We start from the raw sequence: 12,817 nt of genomic DNA, 5'->3' as shown, positions 1-12,817 counted from the left end.
TTTGTCCTTTTTGAGTATAGCAAGTTTCTTGATCCATCACTTGGAGTAACAGTGGTTATTTAATACACATGTCATAAATTTACTAAGTATCTAAACTTGATTGTCAAAGAAGTCTGTCTCAAAATCCATGTCTCCAGTCTCTGATGCAAGTCTGACTGGAGCACTGTGCAGTGGTCCCTTGGTGAGTAGTGTCTCAAATGACTGCATTGCTGGCAGATTCCTGGGTTCCCTGAATTTTATACATCAAATGCTAACAGCATTTTTTCAGTGGTTCTTACTCCAAACTCTGCAAGATTCGGAGTGTTTTCTTTTGAATTAGTTAACAGAAGCAAAGATCTTTTTCTCTTTTTTTTTTTTTTTTTAAGATTCTAGTAGGCATCATTCTTAACTATCAAGTTCATCTTGGAAACTGATGTTCTGGAGGTATGAACTCCTTGATTTTCACATGGAGACTCTCCCTAAAAAACTTTTTTCATCCATCCAAGATTCAGTTCTGTCTGTTTTCCAACATTGTTCCATTTAACAAATTGGAAAATTCAGACAACAAAACTGGTAATTTGCCCAGGGCTTTATAAAATATTGGACTTCGAGATGGGGCCAGAATTTAGGTCTTAGTGGACATATCCTTAGAGAATAAATGTTCGTTTTAATATCAGTTTATGTAAAATTTTCTTTGGGTAATAAATAGATTTGGAAAACATTTTTAGTGCCAGCTGAAGAAAGTTTTGAGGATTCTTGTGACTTAAATTCTCCATTAGTACAGATAGCTGGAAATTTGTTAATAAAATTGCAATGTCACATTTATCTGTTTACTTTGACTTTTTTTTTTTCCAACTTAGTTCTTTGAGTTTTATGTTGTCTTGTTCTTTGATGATCTTTTTGTTTATAAATTTAAAATTAGGTTAATTATACAAGATTTCCTCATAAGCTTTGTAATACTCTTTCAGCAATGGTCCTTCTCTAATTGCCAGGCTCCCTAAGGGCTCTGCAGAGCTGGGCATGTTCACAACTAGGTAGCTCAGAGTGAAGATGAGGGCAAGGAGCAAGCTGGGGTCCCACAGTTGCTTTGAAGAAGGTTTGGGTGTAAGCTTCACTGTGTTACCATTCTGTGTAGAAACAAAGATTAGTTGTTTTTCTTTTAATCTCTGTGTTGGAAATACACAGGCATAGACCTCTCTGCTTCTCATTCTGGCTTCAGTGCCCAAGTTTTGAGAAACTCCCCTGAAAAGAGATTGGTCACAAGTGCTAGAGCTGTCTCTCATTTTTTTTTTTTTTAAACAATTCACCTAGTGATTACCCCCCAAACCCAGTTCTTATTATTTTTATTTGAAAGATTTTCACTTTTGTTGTAATCTGTTCCACCATGGAGAATAGTTCTTGTCTTGTTTGTACCTTTTTTTAGTTGAAATTATTCTGTTCTATTTTATACATTGATTTAATTTCTGATTCTAGTTTTGCCCATTGTCTCACACTGGTTTATTCATTTTCTTTAATATTTTCTATCTTATCGATAGGATTTGAAAAATGAAGGGAGGTAAATGCACTCAGTATATCTTCCATCTTGAAAACATTGGTTTAATGTATTTGGAGTATGTTTTGTGTTTAGGTGGGCCTGGATTTTATTTCATAACAAAAGAAGCCTTTCTGATGGAATATTCTAAATATGTACATGTGGGTTCCTGCCTGTCATATGGTGTACATAGAGGACTCTGTAGGAGAGGCAACACGGCATCACGGTTCTGCAGACACTATAGCCACAGTGCTTGGCATTTCAGTCATGGTTCTCATTTACCAGCCGCTTCTCTTTAGGCAGTTTATTTAGTCTCCTGTGGCTCAGTTTCTTCACCTGTACAATGGGGATAATGATAACACTTACTTTGTTTAAAAGGATTAAGTGAAATTAACATTTGGAAAGTTCCAGCTACAAAGAATGCAATATTCAGTGTTGCTCTAATTAGGGTTTTAATAGTCCTGATGGCAAATTAACTAGCTTCCTGATCTTTGGGAATTTTTTAGAATGGGTAAAAAAGCCTCAGCTATCTCCAAAAGATTAACGTTGCCTAGCTGAGGCATTGGGGCAGGTTTTTATCTTAACCTTAGACTTAATTGGTTTTTCTTCTGTCATGTTCTTTTCTTTGTAGGATGAGAAACAAAGACATACTAATGTAGGAATTTACTTAAGAAAACAGGAATGTTATTTTTGAAGGAATTTGTTACCTCCTATTTTTCAATGAATTGACACACACGTTTTTTACTGCCTATCAAATCAGTAACCTCTTATCTGTTGGGTTTACCTTAGCCATCTCATCCTAAATAATTAAATTTTTTGAAGAAAAGGTTCTAATTAATCAGAAGTTAAAAGAGGAGTTTTCCAATTAACACAAAAATGTCCCCAAAATCTTAATGATGGAAGTAGTTCCCTAAACAACAGGTTCAAAGAGGTTGGAGATGTTTGGCAATTATGAGCTACTCTCATCCAGCACATTAGTAGAAAGTATTTTTGAGTTCTTTTTCATTTTTAGGGGTTGCTTTAGAGGATAAGAGAAAGTTTCCAGTCTTGAAAGACACAGATTTGTGAGTAGATTCTTTGAGATCATAATCAGAGAGAATGTCCAAAGTGCCCTGGGAATGCAGAGAAGGGAGTGATAATGGTTATTGACTTTTTTCAAAATGTTAAGAAAAACCAACACCCCTAGCCTCATATCAATTTCAGGTCTGCAAGCATATCTTCCAAAATAGAATGAAAATGGAATCTACTGGATTTCAACATGACTCACACCATTCTATCTGACCTGCATTTCTGTAGGAATGGCTACTCTACTAGCTCCTAATTTTCATGTTTGACATAACTGGACATTTCTTATTCTAGTGTGTACTCTCTTGACTGACCATCCATGTTGAGTGAGACTGTTAGTCTGCCAATTTAGAGGCTGATTCAGGCATACTTTACACTCAGTAAATCTTCTCTAAACCAGATAGGTTCAGGTTCTTTGAGGGTGCGCCAGTTACTGCATTTATTAAGTCTCAAGATCTGAAGTTGCTGCAACATTTTTAAAAAATAGTTATGACTCAAGGGAGTAAGCTGATTTATCCCCGTGGTTGGGCAAAGTGGTATGTGTTTTTGGAACGAGAAGTTGAATGTTGATTCTGCCTGGGGTAAATTTTTCAGCTTTATAACAGGGAATTCAGCAGAGGAGCATTGAAGCTGCCATATCAGGCTGCTGTGTGAGTTAATGGTTGGTTTCAGTAGATGATACTTTTGCTCTTTTTGTTCAGTGTCAAGAATAACTAAACTCTGCACTGAATAATAAGAATCAACTGTAGGAGGGCAAAGAACCTAAATGTGAATTGCTGATCTTTCTGCTCAGACAAGCAGCAAAGCAAATATATTTTGTACAATCCAATATTCTGGCTTTAACATAGACTGAATTCTGTAATCACAATTTATTCCTCAGTGATCACTGAAGCTGCCAGTATGCCTACAATCTCACTGAAATGGCAAGAGAAGACATATCACTGGGTTGAGGGAGTTTTAGTTGAAAAGGAGAAAGAACCTAAGATGAATTATTTTGGCTTTGTAAAGTGTAGAGGAGGGTAATTTAGATAAGCAGGATACAAATATCCAGTTGTCTTTTTCTTTGTCCTGGGGATTGAACCCAGGGCGTTTAACCACTGAGTCACGTCCCCAGCCCTTTTTTTTTCCTGTGGTATGTCCCTATAGAGAACCTTCATCATCAAATTGCCATGCATTTTGGTTTCAACTGCATTTAAAATTCTTTGGATTTTAGTAGATGTTATAGTAAATGGAATAGATTGAAAGGCCTTTGACCACTGACTGGGCTGTAGTTATGAAGCAGGATTACTCTGTGCCTTCACTTCTTGCTCAGAACACTTCTATATTCTCCAGAGCATTTTAGCAGTCCTGGTTTAAACTGTGCTTTCCCACCCATCACTGTCTAGTTTCTAAAATCACACATTTCTTTCTGAAGTCTTTCTAAATGAGAGGTTGATCTACTTCTCCATACCCTACTTGTATGAAGATGAAAATTCAGAATTTTTAAAAAACTTTTAATTGCAATATATATTTAAGGTTCTGTTTCTTTCTCCTCCTTTGACCACCATGTCTGTTGTAGAACATAATAAACTCTCTTGGCATTTATGATTGAGTTTGATCTTTTCATTTGCTATCAGTTTGTACCACATATGTAGTTGGTATTTGTCTTGTATTCTAAGCTATTAAAATATAGGGGCACATGTAAGGCCGTGGGTTCAATACCCAGCATCACAAAAATAAGAAGAGATAGGTAGGTAGGTAGGTAGATAGATGAACCAGATCTATATAGTTTTTTTTCTTTTTTCCTTTGGTATAACTGTAAGCTTGATAAAGAGCTCAACAAAAGCATTTCACTATGGGCTTGTGAACTACCTCTCTGAGAAATTGTCCATTAATTCTGGAACCCTCAAATAATGGAGGATTATCTAGCATCCACATGTGGAATGTGGTTTTCTGAAAAGGGCTTATGTCATCAGTCTGGATTAATTTAATTTCACTATTTCATATTTTTGGCATGTAGAATTTCCAATTAATAATTCAAAAAATATGGGTGTAAGGAGCATTGACATTAACAATTTTTGAAGTAGCATCATTCACATATGTGATGGCATTTTAACTGTGTAAATATATCATTTTTAATATAGAAAGTTATTTTAGTATGTTTGGTTCCACATAGTTAAGATCTGCTAACGTGAGTATAATGTACTCTGTCATGCATTGAATATTGTATTTTTTTAATAGATAAAAATCCATTCCAGGTTTATGCTAACTAAATAAAAGCCAACCCACAAGGACATAACTTTTTCCCTCATGCATTGAAAAGGTCATAGATTTTTTCCTCACATTTGTTTCTTGGCTTTTCAGCATTAGTTAAAAAAGAAAAGTCTGTATTTTTATACTATAATATAGTACAATATAGAAGCACTTTAAGGCAAATTATTTCTGAGATTTCTTGTGTTTTAAAAATTGAAAATTTATTTGTAATGTCCTTAAAAGCTCTCATGAATGTATATTTTTAATTCAGACTAATTTTGTTCTTTTTCTACTTAAAAAGTAAAGTGCCCAACTCTTCCCCAATCCTATACTTGGAATTGGTTTTTAGACTTTGTGTGTGTGCAGCCTTGTGTTTGACATTCTTTATGTACCTGTAGATATACATAAATACATTTTAGTGTTATACAAATGGGATTTTATTTCACCTGTACCGTTCTGTACATTGGTTTTCTCTCTGAACACATTTTACCCACCTCATTTCATTTTAAAGGCTATATAATATTTCATATGGAAGCATATAATTTATTTATGCAAATTGTTATGATGAATATATAATTGCCAGAATTTTAGTAAAATAATGTCTGTTGAAGTAAACGTCTTTGTTCCCCTATTAAAGACATAATTTTAGAAATAGAATTGATCACTTCATTGGTATATACACTTAAGTGTTTAATAACTTGTCAGAATCTCTTCCAAAGAAGAACTTAAAGTTGTTATTTATGTATCTGTTCCTACCAAGAATATATCAAGTTTCCTTTTTCTCTCTGTTAGATGTGACCACAGGGTGCTTGTAGCTTTTATGAATCATTTAGGTTTCATTGGAATGCTTTAGGAAAGAAGTAAAATTTGCAATATAAATTATAAGTCTTGTGGGTGCCAGTATTGAATAGATTTTAAAATAAGGTGGTGTGTTGTATTTTCTGAGCTTGGCCAGACTATTAATTTCAGATGCTACATCAGCCCCTGATTGTCCCTGAAGCCTTTTAAAGGTCTTCTAGCACCTTTAGGGCTTCTAGGTGAAGGTGAGAATAGATATGGAAAGAGTCTCTTGAAGATTCTGCCCATTTCCAGTCTGTGCCATTTGTGCTAAAGATAACTAAATACCAATAATTTACTTAAAATCATTGGTACTTTGGTGAAAGAGGATCTATACCAGGTGGTAGCCTATTCTAAAATTTTGAATTATATGCAATTGTTATATAGTAGGGATATCAAGTACCTTTCTTTTTTTCAAAGAAAATCATTTGGCATATTCTTTCAGCTTACAGAACTGTAGCTAGCTGCCCCTCCTTTTGGTGGTTTAGATCAGCCCTCTCCAGGCTGTACTTTGAAGTCTGTGAAATACATGGATAATTTAGGCTGACATACTTGGCAGGCCCGTTTAAAAAGCAGAATTGTTTGATGGCATGACACAAGAGGTCTGTTAACTGAGTTATAAAGAACTGAGGCATTTCCAACAAATCCTAGCTTTGGCATGAAATTTAAATAGTTCTTATTTCGTAGTGTGCAGTCAGTGAACTTCCTGAGATATAATATGGTCTTTCAGTGCAAAATATTAGGAAATGGAAGTTTTACTGTACCTAGCTGTTTCTCCAAGGAGGAATGGATGGAATTGAAAATGTGGTTATTTTCTCTTTTAATTCATTTCAGCTAAAGAAGAGAGACTATGATAGCAAGATGTGAGGAAACCAGTCTAGAAGGATTGGTAGCCCTTGGGAAATGTGAAAAAGTAGTTAATCGGTGGTGGGGTTGGGAGGGGATACCAAAATAATGAGGTTAATCTAATTATTATGGTGAATTTAGTACATAGCCCAAAAGTCAGTGGCCTTTCTTAAAAATATTACAAAATTAAATCTAAAGATATGTAGTTAATTGTCTGTGTGTATGTTATAAATGTTCTCAAACCTTGCTTAAACAAAGTAGAATTTAATTTTTTAAAGTTCTATATGTTTATTGTAATTTCATTCTGATCACTATAATCAATCAGCTTTTTTAAAATTCTAAGTTTTTGACTCAGATGTGCTACTCTTACCAGAAAGGTGAGTTTTATATAATTTTGCGATGAAGAAAGAACTATTCCAAGGCAAAGGTTACCAAAATAAGGCTTCCAGTTTATGTTGCTAAGCTCTCTGAATGGTGGCATTACTATTGGGCCATTCTCTCACAATAAAAATGAAACTACAAAGTAGTTTGAATACATGCCTGTGTGTTATTAAAGTGGAAGCATGTGACACCAACAAATGGGTACCACATGGTAGAAATACCCAGAAGCAAGTCAGTAGTATGAAAGGGATAATTTAGTTCTGTTTCATTTCATTTTTTTCCCTTTAGGAGGAGAAAGAGTTTGTGTATGTTTGTGTTCCTACCGTAGAATTAGGCCCCTCATTTAAGTTTATGCACATAGTTGGTTTTGTGGGGTTTTGTTCCTGCCTGATTTTAATATTGATCTTTATTCTTTCTCACACCTTTGATTATAACTTTTAGATACCAGATTACTTTATCCTTGAAAATAGAAAGGATGGAGAGTGATAGTATGGTGCACACTTTCTTACCTCAGCAGTTGGCTTCTGTGTTGCCTTAGAACATGGCCTACCGTTCCTGGCCTTGTTAGTTGTTTGGGTGTGCTTAATTCCTTTTCCAGGCTTTAGTCATTTATCAGAAAATAATTATTGAGGGATTAGTACATTCAAGCCCTATGCTGCCGCTGACCTCTACCATCTAGGGATATCAATAGTTGAGTATGTTGAACATAATATGCTCTAAGATGTTACATGGCAAGAGCAGTTATTTCTCCATGTCTGTTTAGTCAGAACCTTAATTCAGAATATGCTTTCCATAAGTTACAATACCGTTGGTGACTTCACTTGATTTTTAAAAATAATGTATTCCATTTGCTTACATAGAATTCTTAAAAATCATGAAAATAAGCATGTGTATCAAAAAACATTTCAAGAATTCACATCTTTGCCCAGTGCAGTGGCACATGCCTGTAATCCCAGCAATTTGGTAGGTTGAGGCAAGAGGATCACAAATTCAAAGGCCAGCCTGGGCAATTTAGCAGACTGACTCAATATTTTAAAATCGGGGTAGAGACGGGGGTAGGGTGGGGATGTAGCTCAGTGGTATAGTGCCCCTAGGGTCAATCAATACCTAGGACTGCAAAAAAGAATGCACACCTTTAATTATATTAAGTAGATATATTTATAGCTATACATAACTTGGCTCTTTACCCATATTGTCTCCATCTAAATTTAAATTCTTTATCTGTGTACTATGTAGTACTGGAAGGAACATGGGTTTTATTGTTAGACAATCCTGATCATATCCTGATTTTGTAATTTATTAACTATGTAATTAATCATAGTTATAGCCAGTTAGTTTGATTTGGGGCAAGTTCTTAAGTCATTCCAAGTTATTGTTTCTCCTGTTTCATAAGGATAATAATACCTACCTTGTATAGTTGCCTTGTGACTTCAGTAAAATTATAGATAAAATTAAGTACTAAATACCTGACACGTGGTAGATTATCAGTTAATATTAGTTTTCCTTTTACCCCATTTGTGTGCTCACTTTTTTTTAAAATTGTTTTTTTAAGAGAGAGTGAGAGAGGAGAGAGAGAGAATTTTTAATATTTATTTTTTAGTTCTCTGCGGACACAACATCTTTGTTGGTATGTGGTGCTGAGGATTGAACCCAGGTCGCACGCATACCAGGCGAGCGCGCTACCGCTTGAGCCACATCCCCAGCCCCTGTGTGCTCACTTTTATACTACTTTAATAGTAGAGTACAGTATCTTAAAGTACCTAGGTCCTTTTGGATATTCAGATGAAAGTCTTATATACTTTATGTCAATTCTGACTAGTAGCTCTTACCTATTGTGATAATACTGTTGAAGAGCTTTTGCTTAGTATATGCTAAAATGAGGCCGCATTCTCTTTGTGTTTTATTTAGAGACGGGGTCTCACTGAGTCGCTTCGGGCCTTGCTCTTACTGAGGCTGGCTCTGAACTTGCAATCCTCCTGTCTCAGCATCTGTAATCCTCCTGGTTTAACCTCCCGAGCCGCTGGGATTACAGGCATGCGCCACTGCGCCCTGCTGGCCACCATAGTATTCTGATGAGTAACCATACTGTATTTTATATAGTTATTTCCCTATTTAGGTTGTTTCTGATTTTCACTATTGAAAATAATGATCCAGTAAATGTCTTTCTACATGAAGCCTTTATTTTGTTTGTATTTAAGATTATTTCCTGTAGGTAGTATCATGAATAAATGAATAAAGAGTATGAGTTTTAAGGCTCTGCTAAAGTGTTGTGCAAAGAAATTTTGTGCTTTATATTGTAATAAAACCTTACTGGACTCACATTGAGGGTTCTTCTCCCCTCCTCCCCATTAAATACCTTTGGAAATTCAGTGATTGAAAAGGACTTGCATTCCTGAGGTCCGATGCTTCTTTTTATGTCACATAATAGGTTTTCTTTTGTGTGTGTGTGTGTGTGTGTGTGTGTGTGTGTGTATTGAGTCAGTTTCTTTAGTAATGGTTAATGTGTCCTTGTGACCAGTTCTTTTGGTTTTTTTTCCAGATGTAGGGGCAAAAAACTACAGGCATCTCTGTGCTGTTTATTACAACAAGAATCCTGGGTTTGAGATAATCCATGGGCTACTGGACAGAATTATGCAGCTGCTCGATGTACCTCCTACCAAAGATAAGGGAGGCTACATGATAAAAGCGTCAGAAGGTAAGGTGGGCTTGCTGAATCCAGAGTTAGTGATAATGTATTAAAGAAGCTAAATAAGTCCTATTTTTCTTTTCTTCTTCTTCTTCTTCTTCTTCTTTTTTTTTTTTTTTTTTTTTTATTTAGAGGGTATGGGAAGGGTTATTTGTACTGGATTGAGGTTTGGTTGGAAGATATTTTTGAATTTTGCTTATATTTATTTTTCTTAGTCCTCAGAGATTTTTGTTTTAATGTTTGTTTTCTTTTCCATTTTGAAATTTCTTTAAAAATTACCATGAAATGTATGGATCTTTTTAAAGATGAGTAGGATTCTCTCTTTCTTTTTTCAATAAAATTGAAATATTTAATAGCATAGAAATAATGCAAGAAAGACATTATGCTCATAGAATTCTGGTGTTAGAATGTAAACAACACTGAATTTATCTCCAGTGCCACAAAACAAAAAAACTAAAGTCAGAAATCTTCAGAAAATAGAAGCTGTAGCATTCAGCATTTGGAGAATCCAGTGTTCATATAGTCCAGTATCCTGTTTTTCTAAGAAGGGAACTCTAAGGTGAGGCAAGTGAAGTGCATTGAGCTGGGTCACCCGTGTAGAACCAGGACTCACCTCCCATGTTCTTCCTGTAAGGCCTCGCTGTCAGCCATTTTGTACTCACTCACCTGCTTACTCTAACTCTTGAATTCTGCCCTAAGATCTGGTGGTCCAGGCTAATGGTAACCTGTAAATAGATGTGAAATATTTCTTTTCCTTGTATAGAAAATCTTTCTCAGAAATCTTATTTAGCAAACAGGTTAACTGAAATTAAAAATCAGTTCCCTAAAGCAGATTGTGTCACTTAAGTGAGGTCCAGTTATTTGGAAAGTTGCAAAGAGCTGAACTAGTAGATTCAAACATACTTTGGTATTGGTATGATGCTTTTTATAACTTTTATATAAATCATTATCTTTATATTGTGAATCTCCTGTATAAGTTCCTTAGACATTCATTTCTCAGAAGAATCTGAGGTCCCAGTTAAGAAGATAAGCATAATAATAATAATAATAAATTTTAATTAAAAAAGAAAAAAGAAGACAAGGATGGATAGGACCTGGGCCCTGCTTGGAGGAACTTGCAGAGGAAAAGGCTGCTGTATCTCATCTCTTAAACCAAGCTGCAAAGATATGTACCTCAAGGTTCAAAGAGGAAGAGAGTGCAGCTTCTTGAAGCTACCAGAAAAATATTAGTGAGTTTCTGGAAGTAAGGTGGATCTTTGAAGGAATAGATGGACCCAGGGAAACAGGCAACCCCTGTGAGCAAAGCTAAAGGTGGGAAACAGGCTGATTTGTCGAGCAACAAGCTGCAGTTTGTTTTCAAGGGAAAACTTGATTAAAAAACCTTTTGGAGCTGAGGATATAGCTCAGTGATAGAAGACTTGTCTTGCCTCTGAAAAGCCCTGAGTTCAATCCCCAGTAATGCAAAACAAAAACAAAAATTAGAAACCTTTAGAAGGTAGAAGCTATAGAATTTAGCTTTTGGAAAATGTCATGATACATGCCACTTGGAACTTTTTATGATTCAGTTAATATGTGCTGATCTCCCTTTAAAAATTGGATTTTTATAATTCTAAATTTGTGGTATAATTTGAATTCTACCTAAATTAGCACTGAAACAGAATATGACGCTTGGAACTTAATTTCACTAATATACCATTATCTGCTGCTTTGGTTCAAAATGTATTTTTTAAATTAGTAAATATATACATAAATGATGACTTCTTCTGATGTGGTTATAGCTCTTTTGTTTTTGTGGTGCAGGAACTGAACATAAGTCCTCACCAAAGGCAGGCAGACACTTCACCACTTAGCTACATCCACAGGCTGGTTGTAGCTCTTTAGGTTTGATTTTGTTAGGCCAAGTTGTTACTTTGGTTTTTAATTATGAGAATTTATGGATTCATACTTATGTTTCTTCTATGAATCTTCATTGGTTCTCATTATAATGAAATTTCATAATGTTTTAAAAAAGTTTTTACATCTATGAAATATCTAAGATTTTTTAATTTGGGCAGCTTTGGTATCACTTCTTTTTACATGTGGGTGGCCTGGATAAGTGGTATTCAATATTTCTAACTTGCTTTCCCTGAAAAGGGGTAGGATGTTTACTTTCACTGCCCATCACCATCATTGGCCACATCAGTTGCCCTGGATTCATGGGCATATGCTAGTCCTGGGTGCTTTTTTCTCAGGTTGCTTTCTTGAAGAACCATCAAGCCAAAGAGAATTAAGGTCATTATAAATAATGATTCCTCATTTTTCATAGGGATTTCTAAGTCTGTTTTGATTATCTAAAGACAAATATGATTACTCTTTTTTTCTTTTTTTATGGTCAAAGAAATCAAGGCCTAAAGAAATGCTTGTCAAAATAAGTCAGTGGTAAAGCTGGTATTAGTTCTTTGTCTAATATATATGCATACATACATACCACAACTAAGAAACAAAAATTTGTTTCCATACTCCTAAGTAAATCATTAAACACAGGAATTGGTTGTAGGGGCTTGTTTAGCTACATCATTTCCTCAGGCCTCCTGTTTTTACATATAGCTTTTTCTGCTAACAAAAGGTCTTCAGAGTATCAAAAAGTAGAGTAGAAACAAATTAAGAACTACTGTTCATGCCATTCTTGATTATTGAGCTGTATTCTATTACTCTGGCATATGGTTTACTTTTTAATAATTAAAAATCCCTAGTGGCTTTGCAATTATAATTGAGCTAAGCCTGTACACCAGAGATTCCTGCTAATGTCAGTTACACTGACAGTTATACCTAATTTTTTTCTGTCCTTTGTAATGTATGCTTCCAAGCTTCCCTTTGTGCTGCTTTGTTTGATGGTAGGGATAAGTGGAATAGAACTTAATTCCCTTTGAGAAACTTGGCCCTGTCCTTTGTAAGAGAAATCTGGAAATTCATTTGATTGATCATCACATCAATTCCAAGGAGTTGTGTTGACATTGAATTGTAACCCTGCTTATTATGCAGCCAGCAGCCCTCTGCAGCATGTGGAATATCTGCAGAAGCACTCAGAAAGCCTGTGACTGTCATCAGACTGAAAAGCCTGATTGCTTAATCTTACGTATTTTTCATTTGCTGAGCACCTTTGCAGTTTAAGACCCTAAAGTAAGCTGGAATATCAAGCTGATATGATGATGGAATAAGGTCAATGTTAGTTAAAAAAAAAAAAAAAAAAAAGAGCAACCTTTAACTAGTTAGCAGACTAC

General features: G+C 35.2%; 1 protein-coding gene across 1 annotated transcript in view; it reads left to right on the top strand.

Annotated features, from left to right (window-relative positions):
* Farsb (phenylalanyl-tRNA synthetase subunit beta) overlaps positions 1-12,817 on the top strand; it is a 78,222-nt gene that overhangs the window by 47,901 nt on the left and 17,504 nt on the right. Inside the window, exon 16 of the mRNA XM_026390400.2 lies at positions 9,411-9,566. Within this exon, the coding sequence (XP_026246185.2) occupies positions 9,411-9,566 (156 nt within the window). The remainder of the gene's footprint in view (positions 1-9,410; positions 9,567-12,817) is intronic.

This window comes from Urocitellus parryii, chromosome 1 (assembly GCF_045843805.1).
Source record: "Urocitellus parryii isolate mUroPar1 chromosome 1, mUroPar1.hap1, whole genome shotgun sequence".
NCBI classification, from domain to species: domain Eukaryota; kingdom Metazoa; phylum Chordata; class Mammalia; order Rodentia; family Sciuridae; genus Urocitellus; species Urocitellus parryii.
This window is presented reverse-complemented; position numbering and strand designations above follow the sequence as displayed.